Below are 23,455 nucleotides of genomic sequence, written 5' to 3' on the forward strand. Positions count from 1 at the left end.
ACTCCTGACCTCATGATCTGCCTCCCAAAGCACTGGGAATACAGGCATGAGCCACCGTACCCAGCCCATTGAATGATACTTGTCAGTTTGTCAAAAGATCTTTGATTATTTACATGATGACAGCAAACAGAAAGAATGTAGTTATTAAATAGACAGTGTATAAAATGTTTTTAGGTCTTTATGGAAATTGTTTTTCCTAATTCCTAAATTACATTTCCAAAAAGATATAATACTTTTTATAGTTAAATCTTACTAAAATGTAGCTTAAGAATGGTTAGTGACTCAAGTGAATGTTTTTATTTTAGTTCTAATGACTCCTATAGTTTAGTGATAATCCTAACTTTTATGCACAAAATCAAATTCCCTCAAAAATATCTAAAAATGTTATACATACTTTTCTCTCATTTTCATTTGCTTTGGGGTACCGCCTTATTTTTTAGGTTTATCAGAGCTTATTGCTAATGCTTATTACTACTATCAAAATATTCCTTTTTTCCCTCTTAGCCCCAGCCAATCTTTTGTAAAAATGAACTTAATGTAATTGCTTATTTCATCTGACTAATACTTTGGTCAAAAGAATGTTTATTTCAGTGGTGCTGCTAAATAATGCACAGAATCCAGTTTAAACCAAGAAGTAATTTATTTTCTTTATTAAAGGGTAGTAAACTAATGAAAGGTTTTTTTTGAGGTTTTGTTTTGTTTTTGAGAGAGGGTCTCCCTCTGTTACCCAGGCTGGAGTGCAGTGGTGTGATCATAGCTCATTACAATCTTGAACTCCTGGGCTCAAATGATCTTGCTGCCTCACCCTCCAGAAGAGCTAGGACTACAGGTGCTTACCACCACATGGCTAATTTTTTGTAGAGATGGGGTCTCGCTTTGTTGTCCAGGCTTGTCTTAAACCCCTAGGCTCAAGCGATCTTCCTGCCTTGGCTTCTCAAAATGCTGGGATTATAGGCATAAGCCATCATGCTTGGACTTTTTAGTTTTTTAAGATTGTTTTAAACATCCCCTGGGTACCCTAATTTTTGTTACTGTATATTAATAAAATACTGTGGTAGAATGTGCATTTTCCTCAATTATTTTTGTTTTCCAAAATAAAAATTATGTTTAAAAAGTTAAAATAGAGACTTCAAAAGCCTTGGACATTTTCATCATGTAGACTCTGTGAACCACCAATAGCCTTCATTTTAAAGGTTTACCTTTACAATTTAACTAGGAACATTGATCCCTGCATAAGTAATTCTAATCAGTTCCTGTTTTTATAGGACTATAATAATCCAAGCTTTAAAAGTATATGTTCCTCATCATTGTCTTCAGTGCTTTTCCCAGTATTTTAAAGTATCAAAGTACATACTTCATATTTCATTATCACTCAGCAGCATGACAATAATAGTCTTAATATAGCACACATAGCTAAAACTCAAACATTCATTTCTGTCCTTAATTTCAACATTTAACTCCCATCTGTTCTTCTCCCTTTTTTCTTTCATTTCCCTGTTTCTGTTTTTCCTCATGCTCTGACATTAAAGTGGTTGCACTGAAAAGACTGCCCTTTTTGAGGAACAGACCGAAGGATAAAGACAAAATGAAGGCCTGCTACCGTCGTTCCATGTGTAAGACTTTATGACAGTTCAGCTTCTTTCAAATGACTACACTGGCTTTCATTACTAATTTTTCACTAACCTTTCTCTGGACTGCGCCAATTTCCTTATTTTGCAGAGGTCAGTCTTCCTCTAATATAAGGAGCTGGAAGAATTTTTTTTTAAGTGGCACTGAATTTGCATTATGTGTTGCATATATCTAGTCATACATGTAATGTACTCGTAAATTTCCAGTGCTTTCTAAAAATTGGCAGGAAAAAGCCCTTTATTTTATATGCCATAGAGTTTTTTTTTCCCAAAAAAGTTTACTTAAGGAGCATATAACAAAATGTTTAGCATTAGAAATTAATTTCCTTTAATGAACCAGATTAAATTAATAAAATGGCCAATAACCCTTGAAAATACTTGTCATTCTTTAAATAATAATATTCTGGATTTTCTTTTTTTATGTGACATGGGTAGTTACATAATCACATTAAATGTCTGTCACTTTGGATATCATCTCTTTCAGGTTTTTATTGAATGGTATACTTATTGAGTCATTAAAATGAGTAATTTCTTCAGTAACCTGCTCTGACCAAGGACTTTCATTTTTAATAATTATGCTACATAAGAATTGCTCTCCATCTTACCTTTATTCATTCCATTTTTGTCACCACAAAACCACATTATAAAGGCTTCCAATTGAAGTGCACATTACCTGCACAAAAGCATGGCAGTCGTATAGTAAAATTCCTTTCTCTGTCTTTTAAAGGGGGTGGAGGTGGGACAAAAGTATTTATTGAAATTTATCAGCCTTTGGCCTACTCATTTCATTTAGCTAAATGCATGTCATAATTTCAATGACCATGTGGTTGTAGTTTTTGGTATTTATTTGCATTAATTCATAGACAAAAACCGGTGTATTTATACTACAAAATAGAAATATGAACAAATACATTAACCATGCTGATTCATTTGCTTCCATTTGCATCCCAGCCATGAATGACCTGGTGCAGTCCATGGTCCTAGCAGGACAGTGGACAGGTAGTACTGAGAATTTGGAAGTTCCTGATGATATTTCAACGGGTAAAAGGAGAAAAGAATTGGGAGCTATGGCCTTCTCTACTACAGCCATCAACTTTTCAACTGTCAACTCTTCTGCAGGCTTCAGATCCAAGCAGTTGGTTAATAATAAAGGTATAGGCCGTCTGCTATTTGCACTGTGGTGTAACTGTTAGCAACAAGAATTTTGATTTGATTTTTCCCTGTGTACTTTTTAAAAAGCAACAACCTGAAATAATTATCAAAACATGATCTGTATTTGATTTGGAGGAACTTTCAAATAATTTCAAAAATCTAAAACATTATACAAATAACTAAAATCTTTTCCAGGCCTCCTTTCATAATAAACAGCTAATGAATTAACAAGAAAAAGAGAAGTAAACCAGGTAAAGAGTGATAAAAGAAGGCAATGTTAGTTTTCTAAAAATTAAAAGCACTACAACTTCCAACAGAACTACCTAGAACAACCCAGGCTCTTGCTTTGGTTGCAGGGTCAGAGGGGAGATTGTTTCATCGCTTCTGGTGTTTTCCCTAAGCAAGTCAACTCATTAGAGTTGCCATTTTTCTTATTCCTGATTCCAGTTTTTGGTTGAGTCTATGAAATATGTTAAGTCCAGCTGTGTTATACATGACTGAAAAACAATTTCCATATTCTGTATAAATAAAATTTTATAATTTTTTATTACAAAAATATCTTTATATCCATTTTGCTATTTTATGTAGATACTACATCCTTTGAAGACATAAGTCCACAAGGTGTTAGTGATGATTCTAGCACGGGATCAAGAGTTCATGGTAAGATAATGAACTTTATTTAAAGAGTACACATTAAATACAGAATGGGGATGCTAGTACTCTTGCATATAATAGGTGAATATGGCATTGCCAGCAAGCATGTTTTCTCTGTCCTGCATCTCATAGTTACCTCAACTGTTTCTTCAAAACTGATACTCCTTTCTGCCTCTTTTAAGATAATTGCTTCATCTAAATGTTCTCTATTTTAGCCAAGGTCATTTATAAAGTATGCCTACACAGTCCTCCAAGGTAATTTTGTTGCCATTTTTGTATAAGGTTAAAGTTATAAGAGTTGCATTTTACCATTGTTTTAAAATGCCAATTAAAAATACATATTAGTTTAAAATATTAAAAATATCTGTTTTAAAGGATGAACTTTTAAGAAACCAATTTTTGGGCCAGGTGCGGTGGCTCACGCCTGTAATCCCAGCACTTTGGGAAGCTGAGATGGGCAGATCACCTGAGGTTAGGAGTTCAAGGCTAGCCTGGCCAACAAGGAGAAACCCATCTCTACTAAAAATACAAAAATTAGATGGGCATGGTGGCAGATGTCTGTAATCCCAGCTACTTGGGAGGCTGAGGCAGGAGAATCACTTGAACCCAGGAAGCAGAGGTTGCAGTGAGCCAAGATCATGCCAGTGTGTTCCAGTCTGGGCAACAGAGCAAGACTCTGCCTCAAAAAGAAGCCAATTTTGGGGCAGTATTGAGTATTTCAGATCTTTCAGTTTCTGTCTGGAAAATCATATCTCACCAAACTATTAGCAATAAGTGGATAACATGTTAAAGGAATTTTAAATGTAAGCAAGGTTTTAAGAGTTACCATAGGGCAGTGTTAACTACAGTTGTTTCCCTTGTTATGGATAAGAATACAGGACATTAACTATATAAATGCTTATATTCCTCCTCTTAGTGGCATCTTTGCAATGTACAGAGTTCCTTGTCTGATCTGTTGTAAATGAGCCAATCAGTAGCATTTTGGGGGATCTGAGGAGATATATCATTCTATTCAACTAAAACACTCCTGGCATATCCATCTAGAACTCATTTTCAAATCTAAATATGCACTTTCTCTCTCTGAATCTGAACTATTGTTTGAAGTGCCCTGCTCTAAAGTGTCTCAATGAATTATCTGGAAATTTGCTTTCTAATCTGTGGGCATGCTCAGCCTGTGAAAGTATGCATGATTGCTTCCTCAAAGCATTCTGTAGTCAGAATGTAAAAGCTCATCAGCATCATCCACTAGAAGTTTTATCACACTGTCTCCTGATTTTTTCATTTAGCTTCAAGACCAGCCAGCCTTGATAGTGGCAGAACATCCACTAGCAATAGCAATAATAATGCTTCCCTACATGAAGTCAAAGGTATGCTGTAGGTAAATTTATTAATGCACTCCATCCATTTCCAGTATTTTAAGGTGGGAGATGGGATGAAGTATGAAATCCAAATCATCTATGTTTGGAACATAGTTGTTTGGAATATTTTATACTTTTCACATTGTAATACAAATGTATTTCAATGTATACAAATGTAAAAACGGGAGCAGTTATTTGGTTTCAGTTTTCAATCTTCACAGATAAAAGTATTATGGAAATATTTATACTTCAAAATTATCTATACATCCTTATTTTACTGACATTTTGTCTTTGACGTGAAAATGGTTGTCCTTCATTTTCTCATAATGCATGGACATTGAACTCACATTACTCATATTTTAGAAATATGTTTGGCTTCATTTATCCACAAAATACGGGTAAGGATTTTGCGTTTAATTTGAGAAGCAACTATTTGTGTGTGTGTATATATATACAGAACAAGAACTATATAAATGCATTTGGCTCATAAAAAGAATTATTTCATGAATATTTTCTTAATTTTTAAATATGCATTCCAAGGTGGGGTATTTAAGTAAATGTCTGGAAACCTTGACTGATACCTTTTTCTCAAAGATATACTGCCTACTCAGATTCTGGAAGTGGTTGGTTTGTTTATTTTGAGATGGAGTCTTGCTCTGTTGCCCAGGCTGGAGTGCAGTGGTGTGATCTCCGCTCACTGCAACCTCCACCTCCAAGGTTCAAGCCATTCTCCTCCCTCAGCCTCCTGAGTAGCTGGCACTGCAGGCGCCAAGCACCACTACCCCCAGCTAATTATTTTGTATTTTTAGTGTACACGGGGTTTCACCATGTTGGCCAGGCTGGTCTTGAATTCCTGACCTCAGGTGATCCACCTGCCTCAACCTCCCAAAGTGCTGGGATTACAGGTGAGAGCCACCACGCCTGGCCTGGAAGGTTGTTTTTTGAGACAGGTTCTTGCTGTGTTACTTAGGCTGGAGTTCAGTGGTGCTATCTCAACTCATTGCAACTTCTGCCTCCCTTCTGCCTCAAGCGATCCTACCACCTCAGCCTCCCAAGTAACTGGGACTACAGAGGCCCACGCCACCATGCCTGGTTGGTTTTTTGTATTTTTAATAGAGACAAGGCCTCTAACCTGTTGCCCAGGCTGGTCTCGAACTCCTGAGCTCAAGTGAGCCACCTTATCCAGCCTCTGAATTATTTAACCAATATACCATCGTTATTCTCTATACTCCAGAATTGTCAGGTTACAAGGTGTCTCAGCTGTAATTTTATTTAATTAATGCTATGACATTGTTACAGTGATCTGAAATACCTAATTTTGAGGTGGGAATTTCTTTTTTAGTTTTTATCATCATGTTTTTCAGATGTCTTTGTTCCTTCTCCAATCCCACTACTTCACTTGACTAGCCTTAAAAGAAATAAATTAATTAATTTAAAATGCTTTTATATCCAGGAGAAAAAAATGTAGTCTGAAAAGATGATTTTTTTTCTGATTTGAAAATTTAAGAAACTCTTAATTTGTAAAAATGTTAGGTAACTTGAGTCAAATACTTTCATGGCCCACTTTACTCTGTGACTGAGAAACCATGGAAAGTTGCATTTTCTGCTTTGATATACTAATGCAGTTTGTTAGTGATCAAAACAAATCAGTACTCTTAAGGAACACCATAGATTTGAGGGAGTTTAATTCTAGTACTAGCTGATTTGAATTTTATGTAGTTGCTTAATGTCAACTGAGTCTTTTAAGGTTATATAGGCACCATATCAACAGTGGACAGCAGCAGAAGCAATAAGATGATCAAGACATTTAAAAAAGAATAAAGCACTACATATTTGATTTTATACTTTTACTGAAATGTTGTAAGTAATTGCTTCATGTCTTTATTTGACTTTACTTATATGTATGATGTTTAAATTCTTTAAATGTTTAAAGTTATTCATGTAGGATGAACAGAGATGCCTTCAAGTAGTAATGAGGACTTCTTGGAGAAGCAAAGAATTAAAATGGAATTTTCTGCACTTAGAAGTTTTTGGTCTTAACATACTGAAATAATATAAAATTCACCTAATGAACCAGGCATTGTGGCTCACGCCTATAATCCCAGCACTTTGGGAGGCTGAGGCGGGCAGATCACTTGAGGTCAGGAGTTCAAGACCAGCCTGGCCAACATGGAGAAACTGTTTCTACTAAAAGTACAAAAATTAGCTGGGCATGGTGGCACATGCCTGTAATCCCAGCTACTCAGGAGGCAGAAACAAGAGAATTGCTTGAACCCAGGAGGCGGAGGTTGCAGTGAGCAGAAATTGTGCCACTGCATTCTGGCCTGGGCGACTCTGTCTCAAAAAAATAAAAATCATCTAATCATGTTCTTGTCCTAAATTGTGAGGCATTTTATTTTATTTTATTTTATTTTATTTTATTTTATTTTATTTTATTTTATTTTATTTTATTTTATTTTACTTTTGGAGATGTAGTCTTGCTCTGTTGTCCAGGCCAGAGTACAGTGGCGTGATCTTGGCTTACTGCAACCTCCGCCTCCTGGGTTCAAGCGATTCTCCTGCCTCAGCCTCCTGAGTAACTGGGACTACAGGCATGCACCACCACACCAGGCAAATTTTTTGCATTTTTAGAAGAGACAGAGTTTCACCATATTGCCCAGGCTGGTCTCAAACTCCTGTCCTCAGGTGATCCGCCTGCCTTGGCCTTCCAAAGTGCTGGAGTACAAGTGTGAGCCACCGTACCCAGCCTGTGTAGCATTTTGTAACTGTTTGAACCTGAATTTTAAGAAATATATTATTCACCCATTTATTTATCAATTCATTTACTCATCAAAAGTAGTGAATGCTTTGTATGAAGCTCTGTTTAGGCTCTGAGTGTGGTGGTAAAAGCAAGTCTTTGCCCTTGTGGAGCTTACAAGAGTTGTCAGTTTGACAAGGAAGCAGGCTATGGCAGACGATTGTTAGAGTGATAAAAGATTGACATGGTTTACTACACATTTCTAAATAAAGCTTGAAAGTAAGTTTGGCTGTTCCTATAATTAGGACACAGTTAACAAATGTTATTACTCATAAAGTATTAATCTCATTTCTATTATTAAAATCTCAACACCCCATTTACTCCAAAAGCAGGTGCAGTTAACCAAAGCAGGCCACAAAGCCACAGCAGTGGAGAATTTAGCCTGCTTCATGATCATGAGGCTTGGTCCAGCAGTGGTAGCAGTCCAATCCAGTACTTGAAAAGACAGACCAGATCAAGTCCAGTGCTCCAGCACAAAATACCTGAAACACTAGAGAGTCGACATCGCAAGATCAAAACTGGTTCCCCAGGGAGTGAGGTTGTTACTCTACAACAGTTTTTGGAAGAAAGCAATAAGCTTACCTCAATACAGGTTAGTTTTATCTATGATAACCTTAATTTAGATGAACACCTCAAGTTTCTATAATTGAACTTCAGAACTTCTTTTTTAAGTTAAGGAGTGTCAAAAGATACCCACAATTTTATATTGCACAGGCTGCTAAATCAGAAAAGTAAAAACATGGAACTGTGTTCACTAATCTGCTTTGAATTTTTTCTTTGAACAGATCAAGTCCTCAAGTCAAGAGAATCTTTTAGATGAAGTAATGAAAAGTTTGTCTGTCTCTTCTGACTTTTTGGGAAAAGACAAACCAGTTAGCTGTGGTCTGGCCAGGTCAGTAAGCGGAAAAACCCCAGGGGACTTCTATGATAGACGGACAATTAAGCCTGAGTTTTTGAGACCCGGTCCTCGAAAAACTGAAGATACCTACTTCATTAGTTCTGCAGGAAAACCTACACCAGGCACTCAAGGAAAGATAAAATTAGTAAAAGAATCTTCTCTGTCACGACAATCAAAAGATAGTAACCCTTATGCCACTTTACCTCGTGCAAGCAGCGTGATATCTACTGCTGAAGGAACTACACGAAGGACAAGCATCCATGATTTTTTGACCAAGGACAGTAGACTGCCTGTATCAGTTGATTCACCACCAGCTGCTGCTGACAGCAACACCACTGCAGCATCTAGTGAGTACCATTTACACCAGTGGTCCTGTCATATACTTGACAGCCCAACACATACTATAGGTTCTTATTCCCAAAATGATTTAGCTAAAGACATGCCTGAATCTCTATATGCCCAGGCTAGAAACTCAAGAATGAAAAGATCACATTTTCTAAACCAAACTTTTGCCACTATTAATATGCCAAGTGATGCATTCGGAATATTGGCAAAAGATAGCATAGGGTCATTTACTGTGGCTTACTCATCTCAGCCATTTTTATCCCTGAATACAGAATTAGTTAGTAACATAAGTGGGTTACCTCCTAGGCCAGTCACCAGAATAACTGACCAGGCTTCTGCCTCTTTGGATAAACCTGCACAGAGAGATAATAAACAGTTTTCTGATCATCAGAACCCTAGTAACAGTAACTTACAGTTTTCTATAAATAGCAATAATCTTATCACTCCTGCATGCCTCTATCCTGATGACACAGAAGCCGAATTGTTGGTTTCTGAGGATAATCAAACTGTTTGGTATGAATATGGTTGTATATGATCAAAACTGCACAATATAATATGTTGATGTTATTTGATATATACTGCTCTAATATGATTTGAAAACTTGCTGTTAACAAAATAGCATTTGGTTAGGTATATCCTTTTTATTTAAAATTGTTGCATAGTGTTCAGCTATACATTATGGCATGTACATTAATGTGAATGTGTAACCACACCAAAGTCTGCATGAAATATTGTTTTGTCAATTTTCTGCATGCCTTTAAAAACCTTAACCATACATGCTCCTCCTTCACATTTTTTGTTGCCTGATAAGATTGTTACTTTGATATACAGAAGCATGTTAAAACAGTTGCATGCTTTCTTACCAAGAAGACATTTCTAGTCATGTTTGCTTTGTTGCTTCTGGAAAAAAATGCTCATTTCCTCCCTCCCTTCCTCCTCTTCACACCCTTCACTTGCTCTTCCTCTCACTCCTTTCTTTTTTTCTTCCAGAATGTATACTTTATATTGCACATGTACATTATCAGTAGGAAAAATGTAAAATTATGTCATTTTCTTTTGCCATTTACTTAGGCCATCTGTCCTGTTTTATTTTTAAAGAAATAGTTAATAATTCAATACTTTATATAGTAAATATTAATACCCATATTTATAAAACATTTTTCAGATTTAAAAGATTGTTAATACTCATAAACTTAGTGTTATTCATAGAAAACTCCATCAAATTTAAATGTGATTTACACAGTGACTAGGAACATTTGTATTTATTGTTTCTTTTCTGCACTTTTAATCATCTGATAAATATAAGAGCTCAAGTAACTGTCTTTTCTTCAAGATGACTTCTATACTTGAAATCAGTTAATACAATAGTTTTTCCAGTTCTTCTTTTTTATAGAGTCAAAGAGAAATAAACCAAATTATATTCATTGTGTTGGAAATTTGTATTTTTACTTCTAATCAAAAAGGGTAGCAAGTTTACAAAGTGGTAAAAAATTGTTACTTCTATAAATAATCCATTATTAAATTATACATGTATGTCCTTAAAACAGAATTTTTAATAATGAATAATTGTACTAAAATGAAAAATTAGAATTTGTAACCATTTAAACAAGTGTCTTTCTAGTAGAACAAAGTTTAGAACTAAGAATAAATACAAACTCTTTAGCTAAAAAAAAAAAAATTGTTAACTTTGACTCTAGTGCAAAAAACTTTTATTTTTGTGTTCACAGTACTTTTAAAGCTGATTAGCTAAATTTGAATCTCTGAACTCCCAGAATGCTTAAAAAAAAAACAAACCCATAACCCTGATCCGTTTACTTTGAGAGGAATACATCTTAGTGCTCTCTCTGGAACATTTTTGCCATTTTGATTTAGTCTAAATATTACTGATAATGACGCAGCCTGGCACCTGGAAGGAATGCCTTGAAATGTGACCATGTGGGATGAAATTATGTTATACTTGTTGTTACTGTATTAAGTTGTTATTAACTGGGCCAAAGAAAAAAATCTATAGAGAATATTTGCCTAGTGAAATTTGTCTCCTTTATAATCATATTTTTTTTCTTATAGCTATTTCAAAAAAAAAATGGTTCTGGTGCAGGTAATCAAATGAACACAATCAGAAGATTTTCATATTTTAGTACTAACTAATGTATTTTTTGCATCCTCTGTTTTATTGTTAATTACTGCGCAGTCAGTCCTAACATTTCAAACATATTTTGTGCTAATATTTTCCCTTTTGTTTTTTCATAAGCCAGTAATAAAACTTAATGGTAAATATAGTTGAGATTAAATGAGTAATATAGTTGAGATTTACCATTAAATGGTAAATATAGTTGAGATTAATATATGATGCAAATGTTATAATCAGTGTTATTTCTTTTCCATATTGAGTCAAAGATTATTTCACAGCTATTTCAACTATTTAGATATCATAAATCTGACCATAACACTTTAAAATATTATTCATTCAAAATTCATTGAGAAGTCACATGCTATTATATTAAAAACCATGTGATTATTTTACAAAATTAGACTTATAGGAAAGAACTAGTTCCTACCCCAATGGCTATACATATATAGGCAGCATTTTTTTTTTTAAATACACTGTGCCTGTAAGACAAATATATATCATGCCCATGTGTCCTGAGGACTATTGGAAAATAGTCTAGACTTTAGAAATCATCACCTGCTGTGGAGACATAAAATTCCCCCATAACACTTTCTGTAAGTGAAATCTTACATAGATGCCCCAAATTTAAAAAAAACTAATTTCATTTGAAGTAAAAGTAAAACAACTCTGACTCAATTGAGTAGTTGCACTTATTTCCTCTAAGACCCCTCTATAAATAGTCTACAGTTTCCCAAAGGATTCTTTGTAAAACTATTCAAATATTCAGTACCCTAATTTTATAAATGATGAAGCTGGAGCTTTCAGTATTCCTGGTTTAGGTTACTGGAAATTATACCCATTGATTTGTGTGACATAAACATATTCTTACACACTGCATCCCCTTTGACCAAAGCAATTTTAGCTATAACCAATGTAAGGAGGAACATTATTGCCTATAAAATATGTATCAAACCCTGGTTTTCTTAGTAAATAATACAAATATTTCATTCCAGATGGTTTTGCTACTGCATGCAAGATTATGTTTACTTTAAAACTGTACAGTGACAATTTAGTAAATAAACATAGTAAGTAATGCTATCTGGCACTAATGGGGGAAAATGTAATTGTTACAGTTTTTTTAAAAAAAAATTGTAGCTTTCCTAGGAATATTACTTACAGCTTTAAAATATAAAAATCAATCTTTAAGTATTGAGATGCCTGTGAGATTAATATTTTTCCCAGACAGTTACAGATTCCTTCTCTTGCCCTACTCAGTAAGAGTGCATTTCTTGTCTTCTGAATTGTATTTTGTTCAATCTTTGTCTAAATAACATGAAATGCTTTTCTCCTGCAGATGTGGACAAAGTACAAGAAAGCAGAAATTCAAAAATCAGGTCTAGGGAGCAACAAAGCTCCTAATTCTGTTACCCACTACATGACATGTGGGCCAAGTGGTGAGTTTCCTGCTTAAAATGTAAATGAGATTAGTCTCATTTATACAAACTAACCAAATTAAGTATGAAACAAGTGCATATTGCATTAACAGATGTAAATATTGCTTGCTTAATTCATTGACCTTCTGTCCTACTTCCTAGTGAAGCAATATTAGTTGGCTGCCATAGGTTTTTACTTAGCGCAGGAAACAAGTTTTTGTTTTTGTTTTTGTTTTTTCTCACTTTACATATAATTTTACTAGTGAATTATGTTCTCGGAATTACTTTTTTAGTTTGAATTATTTTGTGATAGGAATACAGCTTCCCCACAGTTTTCTTGAAAATTGATGAGAATAAACTAAATACCTTTTCTATGATAAACCCCACTCAAAAATTATCTCTGATTTTCTGTCATTCTCATTCTTACAGAAATATCTGGTGCATGCTGTTCTTATATGGCTGCTCTGTATTTTGTATCTCTTATCTTCAAGCTTTTCTTATATTTTCTTTCTTCTTTCTACCTTCCAACTAAATACAGAGAGAAAAGTGTCCTTCAGTTTCTCAGTATGAAGCCTTTATTTCTGAAGTAACAAGACACCTAGCAACTATAGGAATCATTTTTAAAAATCTTTAAGGAGACTTTTAACAGTCCTTCGTGAATAGAGCAGGCAAGAAATACAAACCTTCATTCCTTGAATCAAGGAGCACTACTGGATTCAACTGCCAAAATTTTTAAAAGGTTTTAGGACTTACTGTACGTTGTACTGTTAAGATCTACTGAATAAAGGATGATCTCTCGCTAAGGACCAAGTGTTTTAAAGTTAAGTGTTTAAAGAAGTACTCCAAGAACAATCTGCTCTTTTCATCATTTGTTTTATGAATTTATCCATGTTTGCTTAATGCTTCTGCTAAGTATTAGCCAAAATCTAGCCATTTATATTTAGTTGTGTAAATCTAAATTAAATGCTGTAGTATTTTGTGGAATGTACTATATAGCAAGATACAGAGAGAATTGTTTTGGCATGTCAGAGCCTTATTTCGTTAGCAGACTGCATGTGTCGGTACTTTTTTTTCCCTTAAAGCCAATTATTTTGATGCAAAACAAATTCAGTTTATAAGAATAAATCTGAAAAATCCATAATGAAATAGGAGTTATAAAAAATTTATAGGGATATTAACCTTTCTACATTCCCCATTAAGCAACACTAAGCATGCATACATTAATCCAAGGTAAAGAGTGTTTTTCTGAAACTTTTTTAGTAAGATGGTTTTCCAGCAAATGGCATTCCTAGGATAAAGCTATTGTGCTTTAACTCATTTCTTTTCTTTGGTATTGGGTTATGTATGTGTGTGTATTTTTTTAACCTGAGAGCTGACTATTGCTTAAGAAGTTTTCTTATGGCAAAAATAATGTAAATAACTTACTATGAGCTGCATTTTGCCAGAAACTCATTTATAATTAAGGCTATCATTTATTAATGACTTTTTGTTTTTCTCCTTTGTAATATTACATTAAAGTTGATACTTATTATTGGTACTTTTGAAATTTTTGTATGCATTTGTTACCTTTAAACATTTGGAAGAAGCACAAAAAAACAGATTTAGTTAACCCAGGGAAACATCAATTTTTTTAGTAGTTCCAATTTTATATCACAGTTTTATTTTCTTATGAAATCAAAAAATACATTGATACTCATTAATGCAAATTCATTATTTAACATCAATATCAGTAATCTTCAAGGTCTGAAATGAGAAAGATACTGACTTTTTAAAATTTTAACAGTGTACTTCTTAGGCTTTCATTACCAGCTCTAAAGAACTTTTTGGAATAATTCCATATTCCATAGTGTGTGGTTTATGAGTTGTGGGTTTCATCACTAACCCAGTAACCATGAGAAAAGTCTCTGTCCCTCCCTCTCTCTTTCTCTCTCTCTCCCTCCCTCTCCTCCTCCTCCTCCTCCTCTCTGTCTCTCTCTCGTAGGCCAGTAGCAATGTTGTGTTCATAGTCTATTTTCCAAAAGACTATCAATAAAAAAGAGAGTATGTTTAAACTGAAATGGAATTTCAAGAACTTGAACTTACTTAGGTACTTCAATGCCACCTGTAACTTAGGTTTTACCACCAAATGCTATTAATATTAAATCATTTTGAAACTCTTGGATGAAAGGTGCTATACAAATGTAAATACAAAGAATTCTTACTAACATACAAATAATGTACAACAGAAATATTTAAAACCTATTCTGTAGACTCTGAAACATCTCTCTCTGTTGTAACTCCCTGGATTCATTGGTAATAGGTGTCAGAGCAGTCTAGAGACACTTGCATGTCAAAAATGTACATCCATTTTTAGGTAGATAAAAGTAAACATAGAAATTATGTTATGGCTAAATACAGTAAGTGGGTAACTTAAATTTATATTGGCTAGCATCTAATTTGCACAACTAGAATACATCCCAGAACAATTACTGAAAAGCTGAAATTTAATGAGTGGTGAGGTAGTCCAATGAGGGTGAATGATATCACAGCTTGACCTCTCCAGAACACTAATATCCCAAAACAGAGAACATGCTGGGTTAAGCACATTAGTGCTTCAAGCAGAAAAGGCTCGAGAACAGCCTGTAAAGTAGGCTGACCCTGAGAAGGGACAATTAAAGAGACAACCAAGGGAATAAATTAAGACTAGAAAAATATGAATAATCTCAGTTATATTCTTCACAATTTTCATACCATTTCAAGAAAGGATTAGATAGGAGTAACCACATGAATATTTTACTTTCTCCAATATACCCTGAGAAACAAATTTTGTAGGAAGCCACTCTTTTTCCTTAAACTTTTCTGCCAAACAATAATGAAGCCAACTGGAAACTAATCGGAGCCATTTTCATTTTCTTAATGGGCCTGACATGCTTTAAATTATCTGGCTCTATTCTAAATCAACACCTAAACCCCTAAGGAAACTGAAGAATCAATATACAGGGTAATACCTTTGGCGCAGAGCTCCAATAATGTGATTCAGATCTGGCCATGTGGAAATGCTTTCGTCCAAATTTTTGAATTGGTGGTTACCAAAGAGTTCACAAAACAGGTCTGTATGTAGCACCTTTCATGCAAGGCATGTTAAAAGCCTCTTTTAAAATCACTGTGCATATTATAGAATTGTAGCCAACTCACAATGAAGTACTACAGCCTGTGCTGTCTTAATGGTTTATGTCAGGAAATGAAAAAGATACTGTACCAAATCTGGAATTACAATGAGGAGTAATAATGTATGCTAAATGACTTTTGTATCTTACTTTTGGGGAGAAAAGTGAATTTTTGTGTTTTTCTTTTCAGCTACACTTAGTCCTGAGATGTATTTTTTTTCTTTAATTCTTGAATTAATACAAAAGGAACCCATTTTATATATAAACCTTGATGTACATGTTGAGATATTTGGACAATGAACATGCCTTAAAAGGAATGCATATGGATAAAGTTGCACTTATAACACCCTTCAACAAAATCTGATTTTAAGTTGTCTTTTTCTTTTCTATTAAGGGTTTTCTTTTTCAGTGTCTACCATTGTACTTATAACTGTTATTAAATACCAAATCAAATAATATAAAAGCTGTAACATTTCCTTTAAAACTAATGCTAGTAAGGGATTTAGAGTTGAATGGCAAAATGTTTATTACTTAGCAATACCTGATGTCAGTCACGGGCATCCAACTCATGACAAGAGACGTCACTGTTTAATTGTTTTTTAAAAAACATTTTTCATTTTGTTTCGCCTTCACAAATTAAGTTGGATTAACATTCACATATCAAACTAATATAAAAAAATAAAAACAAGAGGTGATTTTTGTACCAAGTGGTTAGTAATCATTTTAAAATGATACCATTTTAGCCAAGTGTTATATCATTCCTTTCCCTTTTTGCTAGAGAATTATTGTCAGATGTAACCCATGACCTTGTTTAGTTGATTCTGTTGTAATCCTTTTGGGATAAGTATTAGAGGTTTGGAGAGAGTCTGTCAATTTTATCAATCCCAAAATAGATTTAAATATAATCTAATAGACTGCACAAATTAATCTCTCATTCTCACTTATAGACTTTGGGAGACAAAAAAAGCAACTGGCCTTGACCTTGGGCAAGTCAGTTTTTCCTGGCCTGTTTTCGCCATAAGGTGGGGAGGGCAAGGTGGGCATGGTGGCGGGAGCCTGTAATCCCAGCTACTCGGGAGGCTAAGACAGGAGAATTGCTTGAACCCAGCAGGTGGAGGTTGTAGTGAGCAAAGATAGAGCCCCTGGACTCCAGCCTGAGTGACAGAGCAAGACTCTCAAGGGAAAAAAAAGGTGGGAAGGGTAATTAGACCAATTAGCACCTTGGTGCTTAATTTCTGTGTATTCATTAGTACCTTCATTTCATATGCAAAGCAACCTAAAATGTCTACTTTGTGTTAGAAATAGAATACAGAGTATGTAAAAACTAATAAGAACCTTAGAATAAAGTTATCAATACTTTTATTTTGCCTTTTAGTAATACAACTTGGTACAAATTAAGTATAATATTTCTACCAGATGGAAACTATTTTTTGAATGATCAAACTTAGGAAAATGTGGTTCTTTAAAGAATATCCCATTTCAGAAAAAACAAAAACAGAATCAAAAGACTATCTCATTTGATTGTACCAGAAGGAAATACTAGAATTTTCATGACCACAAGAAGAGGAATAGCCTACACCAGATCCTCACTCCACTAATGAAGGATTTTGTTTAAGTGAGGTTTAAAAAATGTCAACTGGGCCAGGTGTGGCGGATCACCTGAAGTCAAAAGTTTGAGACCAACCTTGCCAACATGTTGAAACCCCATCTCTACTAAAAACACAAAAACTAGCCACGTGTGGTGGCAGGCGCCTGTAATCCCAGCTACTCAGGAGGCTGAGCAAGAGAATCGCTTGAACCCAGGAAGCAGAGGTTACAGTGAGCAGAGATAGTACCACTGCACTCTAGCCTATGTGACAGAGCAAGACTCTGTCTCAAAAAAAAAAAAATCAACTTTTTTTGTTTTTGAACTAGCTTTTATATAACAGATGACTCTAGATTTTCCTGCAAATTTATACTCTCAGATGACATACTGAAAGGGGATGAGTAAAACTTCATTGTAGCCTTGATGACAGAAGAAACTTGGACAAGTATGTTCACATTTTTTCTTTTCTTTCTTTTTTTTTTTTTTTTTCTTTGAGATGGATTCTCGCTCTGTCACCCAGGCTGGAGTGCAGTGGGCACGATCTTGACTCACCATAACCTCCAACTCCTGGGTTCAAGCGATCATCCTGTTTCAGCCTCCAGAGTAGCTGGGATTACAGGGATGTGTCACCATGCCTGCCTAATTGCATGTTCACATTTATAACCTCTGAACAAAGACTAAATAAATCCTTTTGGGTGGGGGGGGGTAGGGAGATAGGGTTTCACCCTGTCACCCTGGCTGGAGTGTAGTGCCAGGATCATTGCTCACTGCAGCCTGAACTTCCTGGGCTCAGGTAATCCTCCCACTTCAGCCTCCCAAGTAGCTGGGACTACAGGTGCATACCATTGTGCACAGCTATTTTTATGTGTTTTTTAGCAACAGGGTTTCAGCATGTTGCCCAAGCCAGTCTTGAAGTCCTGGGCTCAAGCAATCTTCCCCCACCCTTGGCTTCCCAAAGTGCAAGGATTACAGGCATAAACCACCACACCTGGCCTCAAATTCTTAATAGCGTAATATATATTCCACTACTACATTTTTGAATGTAATATTTTGTTAAGACTAGTTAAGTATAGTAGTAGAAAGGGAGGAAAGAGTAGAACAAGGAATTTGACCACTCCAGCCTATAAATGTAACTTTTCTTTTTTCTTTTTCGAGACAGGGTCTTACTCTGTCACTCAAGCTGGAGTGCAGTGGCACAGTCTCAGCTCACTGCAACCTCTGCCTCCTGAGTTCAAGCCATTTTCCTGCCTCAGCCTCCTGAATAGCTGGGACTACAGGCACACATCACCATGCCTGGCTAATTTTTGTATTTTAAGTAGAGACTGGGTTTCGCCATGTTGGCCTCGACTGATCTCGGGTGATACACCCACCTCAGCCCCCCAAAGTCCTAGGATTACAGGCATGAGCCACCACACCTGGCCTGTAACTTTAATAGTACAATGATTATAATATAACATATTCCACCCCAGTTGTTTTTCTGAATTAAAATTTAGTAAACATATATTTTCATAGAAAGTTGATTATTTTTCACTGAAAAAAATCACTAGTTTATAAACAAACTCCAATAATGGAAAATGTTTACTTTTGCCCCCATGTTTAATTATCTTGCTAAGGAGTTATTCTTTAATCCCCATTTCCCAAAAATAACCACTATCAAGACTTTGTCTTTTAAGAGACAAAGTCTCACAGTCACCCAGGCTGCAGTGCAGTGCTGTGATCTTAGCTCACTGTAACCTTGAATTCCTGGGCTTAAGTGATCCAGCTTCCCAATATGCTAAGATGACACGAGTAAACCAACACACTTGGCTCATTTTTCAATTTTTTGTAGAGATGGGGGTCTCTCACTTTGTTGCCCAAGCTGGTCTGGAACTCCTGGCCTCAACTGATCCTCCTGCCTCAGCCTCCCAAAGCAGAGATTACAGGTGGGAGCCCCTGTACCTGGCCTCAACAATATATTCCTATATTCCTTTTGATTTTTTCCCTGTATTATGTACACTTATAATTTTATACATACTGTTTTACAACTTGCTTTTTTCAAGTAAAACAACACCCTAAAGATGTAAGCTAGTGGCTGGGCATGGTGGCTCAAGCCTGTAATCCCAGCACTTTGGGAGGCCAAGATGGGTAGATCACGAGGTCAAGAGATTGAGACAATCCTGGCCAACATGGTGAAACCCATTCTGTACTAAAAATACAAAAATTAGCCCAGCATGGTAGCAGGTGCCTATAATCCCAACTACTAAAGAGGCTGAGATGGGAGAATCGCTTGATTGCAAGGAGCCAAGATTGCACCACTGCACTCCAGCCTGGACAAGAGTGAAACTCCAGTCTCAAAAGGAGCTCTTTTAAGATGAAATACTGTATTCCTCCTAAAGTGGTTTAGTCACCAAACTAAGGATACCAAATATTCTTACACTTAGAATGCTTTTTATATATTACAAATAAGAAAAACAGCTTTCAGAAAGAAATTTATTCTAAACATTGGTCCAACTAGTTGTTTTTATCAAAATTTAGTATTATGGGATCATGTCCTGTCTTCTTCACAAATGTGAGAAAGTCTTCAGGGCTCAAACCCATGGTTGCAGCATTGGTCATTGGATGAAAGTACACCTTTTCATGTCCACCTTCCAGAAAAGCAGAATCCAGAACAAACTTCACATCTCCAGCATCACAGAAAAGTGCCAAGGGTGTGGCACAGCCTTGACCAACTTTGAGTTTTTCTAGCATGGCTGTTTCATCAGCAAACCGCAGATTTCCACTCCCAACACCTAACTGCTTGGCAAGCTCATTTAAATTAATTTGTCTGTCATGAAGAACTGTCACCAGCCAATAACTCTTTTTCTTTTTGTCTTTAAGAAATAAGTTCTTACTATGTGCTCCTTTCAGATGCTGGATATGAGGCATCATTTCTTCAACTGTAAACACCTATAAAATATCACATAAGTTTAAAAATAAGTAATATGCATGTAAACTTATACACACATTTATACATATTTTGTTTGCTGGGTGAAAACAGCAAGGTTAGGGAGTGCACATTGCCCTGAATTTCACTGGTAGAGATCCATCTCCAGCCCATTACCAAATAATTATAAGCCCATACCATCTCATTTCCTCATCTCAGGACCTCAGGCAGTTTCTTCGGCTAGTTTTCTATTCACATGTACTGGCCAAGTCCTCATATTCCTCAGCAGCTTTTTGTTATTTTTGAATTTAAGCATTTGGTTCTCAAAGTTTACAGCAGTTCTAGACTCCTATTCCTTAGCATTCCATTACATCCAGACCATGTGATGACCTCCATTTGACAGATAACCACAAAGAAGGTGACTGGGCAGGCAGTAAGAACCCAGACTAACAGAACATCAGAAAACCTGGCATATGCACACATAAAGAAGTGGGACAATATATGACTATATGGGAGGGAGGAAGGTCAGAGAAAATGATTACAGTTTTGATGTTATGTTTGCCAAGGTGAGGAATACTAATATATTTCTCTACTCTTTGTAGATCACCTATTTAGCCATTATCAACTGTTAACTCAAGCCTTGGGTAAACTTCATGTCCTTGTACCACTCAAGTTACACATTGGTTCTGTGAAATATTTGGAATTGGCCCAGGGAGGTGGCTCACTGGGAGGCTAAGGTGGGAGAATCACCTGAGGTCAGGAATTCGAAACCAGCCATGCCAACATGGCGAAGCCCTGTCTCTACCAAAAATACAAAAATTAGCCAAGCGTAGTGGCACGTGCCTGTAGTCCCAGCTACTTGGGAGGCGGAGGCAGGAGAATTGCTTGAACCCTGGAGGCAGAAGTTGCAGTGTGCGGAGATCGTGTTCCTGCACTCCAGCCTGGGACACAGCGAGACTCTTTAATATTTCTAAGTAAGATTTCCCGTCAATACACAACAAACGTTACCATTTATGAAAACACAGGCATGTTTATTTTGGTAAGCACTTTTTGGGGTAGTGATGGTTTCTGCCATGCTGCATGCTGTGATCAACCTTACCACGGCAGAAAAAAATATCACTGAACCTCAGTGTCCTGCTGTATGTATGGTACCTGATACGTTGTACCTACAGAAAACACACTATTAACCACTTGCTTGTTTTATCTACACAAAAAGTGGACAAACTGACCTGACCAACACCCCAGACCGATTTAAGATGCACAGTCCTCCGTATGTTGTGCTAGTTCTCAACACGAAATGTAAGCAAATCACTCCCGAGAGGAAAGGTTTACTTGCAGTGACTTCATGGTCCCAAGACGGAAGGTCTCTGCTGTCCCTGCAGGGTCCCTTTCGTATTTTGAGACCGGGGAAGTATTCCAGGAGCGATATTCTCACGGTACATTAATCCTGGGACACCTGATCTTAGTGGCCTCGCCCGACGTACGTGCAGCACAACCCACCCCGCTCCGGCCGGGCCTGTCACGGCGGTCACCCCTAGAGACCTCACCTCAGGGTGCTCCACGACCTCGGTGTGGATGGCCAGAGCACCGAGCCGCTGTTCGAGCGCTGCCCTCAGCTCTGCGCCTGCCATGCCGCCTCTGTCGTGGCAATGGGCGGAAAAACTGGGCGCGGCTTTCCGCGGCTGCGCAGAACGCAGCCTGAGACAACTGCTCGGAGGTTCTGCTGAAGCCCAGTTATGCTGCCTGCTGGAGGCGGGGCCGCCCTGTCCCAGCTCTTCGCCCTTTGGTCCTGAACGTCGTCGGCTGAGGGCTCAGGCTTATGAAGGCCTGCGGGAACTCTCATCTGGGGCCTAGCTGTGGGGCGGCGCCTGCGATTTCACAGTCCTCATTGATCCCACTTCAGGTTTCCTAGATAAGTGTATCTTCTGTTGGGGTTTTGGGGGCAGAAGGAGGTCAGGTGAGCAAGACTTGCCCTGAGCTGTTATTTAAATCAGTCTTAATTTTTCAGGTCTACCTACACCACTAAATTAATGAATAGAGTCATATGTTCGGTTGGGTGTTTTGTTTGTTTGTTTTGAGACAGTCTCATTCTTGTTACCCAGGCTGGAGTGCAGTGGCGCAATCTCGTGCGACCTCCACCTCTCTGGTTCAAGCGATTCTCCCGCCTCAGCCTCCCAGGTAGCTGGGATTACAGATGCCCGCCACCTCTCCCAGCTGATATTTGTACTTTTGGTAGACATGGGGTTTCACCATGTTGGCCAGGCTGGTTTTGAACTCCTGACGTCAGGTGATCCACTCGGCCTCCCAAAGTGCTGGGATTACAAGCGTGAGCCACCGCACCTGGCCATATATTCAGTATTATAACATGGTCTGCAGGTGGTTCTCACAGCAACCTAAGGAAACTGACTTCCATACAAAAGTACTGTAACAGAGATTTTTTTCCTACTTTGCACGTATGGACTAGGGACATTGTAAATTGTGCATTTCAGAATTATTGGTTTGACTGGACTAGGTTTATAGGAACTACTTTGAAATTTCTGTCCTAATCTTGGTGGCCAAGAGAAATTTCCTGTGATTTTAATGCCTTAATTAACTTGCAAGTGAAATATATTTGCCATAAATTTTAATAAAAATATTAAGTTGAGATCAAAAATCACATATTATTCCTCTGTCCTTGCTGGCTGGATTTATGATGGTAAATGCTGATTTGAGTAAATTTCAATAAACATATTTTGGAATGTGTTGGCTATAAGAACAAAAAGGGTCAGTTCAATTAAAAACAAACATTCAGTATTTTTCCCAAACAAAAAGTGTCTTTTTTTTTTAAACAAATTGCATGCATTATTTCTTTAAATAAATGTTATAATATTGCACTTTAAAAGTAAAGACGACATATATATTGTTAAAAATTAGATATATACGAAGACATAAAAATTTAAATCACAGGTATATACAAATATTCTCATTTCACACATAATGTATATACTCTAATGCTGTTTATTTCTAAAAGATTGTTTTGTTTTGTTTGTTTTGAGACAAGGTCTTGCTCGGTGTTGCCCAGGCTGGAGTACAATGTTGTGATCACAGCTTACTGCTGCTTTGATCTCCTGGGCTCAAGCAATTCTCCCACCTCAGCCTCCCAAGTATACTACAGGCATATACCACTGCACTCAGCTAATTTTGTGTATTTTTAGTTTTTGTAGAGATCAGAGGGGATCTCCCTATGTTGTTCAGGCTGGTAATGCTATTGATTTCTAATTTTTCTGGTCAAGACAGAATTATATAATACGATATTTTATGATCTGCTTTTCTTTTTTCATCTAATAGTCTATGTCAATAGAGCTACCTTATTACTTATAATGGCTGTATAGTATTTCATTTATGTACCCAACTCCAAATTTGGAAATAGCCAATGTCCAATGACCTAAATGTTAGTCATTTCCAAAT

The 23,455-nt window shown here is 36.6% G+C and overlaps 2 protein-coding genes across 17 annotated transcripts in view; one reads left to right on the forward strand and one right to left on the reverse strand.

Moving 5' to 3' along the window:
* The window catches only part of CCDC88A (coiled-coil and HOOK domain protein 88A), a 123,609-nt gene extending 107,625 nt beyond the window's left edge, over nucleotides 1–15,984 (forward strand). For 2 of the 16 annotated variants that reach the window (XM_008980689.4, XM_078349312.1), the window contains exons 26-34: nucleotides 1,530–1,613; nucleotides 2,580–2,780; nucleotides 3,369–3,440; nucleotides 4,721–4,801; nucleotides 7,919–8,181; nucleotides 8,375–8,481; nucleotides 8,587–8,834; nucleotides 12,297–12,396; nucleotides 12,914–15,984. In XM_008980689.4, the coding sequence (XP_008978937.1) occupies nucleotides 1,530–1,613; nucleotides 2,580–2,780; nucleotides 3,369–3,440; nucleotides 4,721–4,801; nucleotides 7,919–8,181; nucleotides 8,375–8,481; nucleotides 8,587–8,834; nucleotides 12,297–12,361 (1,121 nt within the window). In that variant the 3' untranslated portion in view covers nucleotides 12,362–12,396; nucleotides 12,914–15,984. Of the gene's footprint in view, nucleotides 1–1,529; nucleotides 1,614–2,579; nucleotides 2,781–3,368; nucleotides 3,441–4,720; nucleotides 4,802–7,918; nucleotides 8,182–8,374; nucleotides 9,485–12,296; nucleotides 12,397–12,913 lie in introns of those variants that run through there. The other 14 variants (XM_008980690.4, XM_008980692.5, XM_008980687.4 and 11 more) reach the window with 10 other exon arrangements.
* Nucleotides 15,985–19,561: 3,577 nt separating this feature from the next.
* Nucleotides 19,562–21,648, reverse strand: LOC100393949 (putative prolyl-tRNA synthetase associated domain-containing protein 1). The gene is made up of 2 exons (XM_002757744.7): nucleotides 21,556–21,648; nucleotides 19,562–20,031 (listed from the first exon to the last, which is right to left on the reverse strand). The coding sequence occupies exons 1-2, from the start codon at nucleotides 21,637–21,639 to the stop codon at nucleotides 19,597–19,599; spliced, it is 519 nt and encodes a 172-aa protein (XP_002757790.1). The 5' UTR covers nucleotides 21,640–21,648; the 3' UTR covers nucleotides 19,562–19,596.
* Nucleotides 21,649–23,455: the final 1,807 nt, after the last annotated feature.

Source organism: Callithrix jacchus, chromosome 14 (assembly GCF_049354715.1).
Source record: "Callithrix jacchus isolate 240 chromosome 14, calJac240_pri, whole genome shotgun sequence".
In the NCBI taxonomy this organism is placed as follows: Eukaryota; Metazoa; Chordata; class Mammalia; order Primates; family Cebidae; genus Callithrix; species Callithrix jacchus.

Bases quoted from the DNA above. Each gene is read 5' to 3' on its own strand.
- LOC100393949 (XM_002757744.7), bottom strand. From the start codon at position 21,639: ATGGCAGGCGCAGAGCTGAGGGCAGCGCTCGAACAGCGGCTCGGTGCT. The intron at 20,032-21,555 runs GTGAGGTCTCTA...GATATTTTATAG, and splicing joins AGGTCGTGGAGCACCCTGAG to GTGTTTACAGTTGAAGAAAT.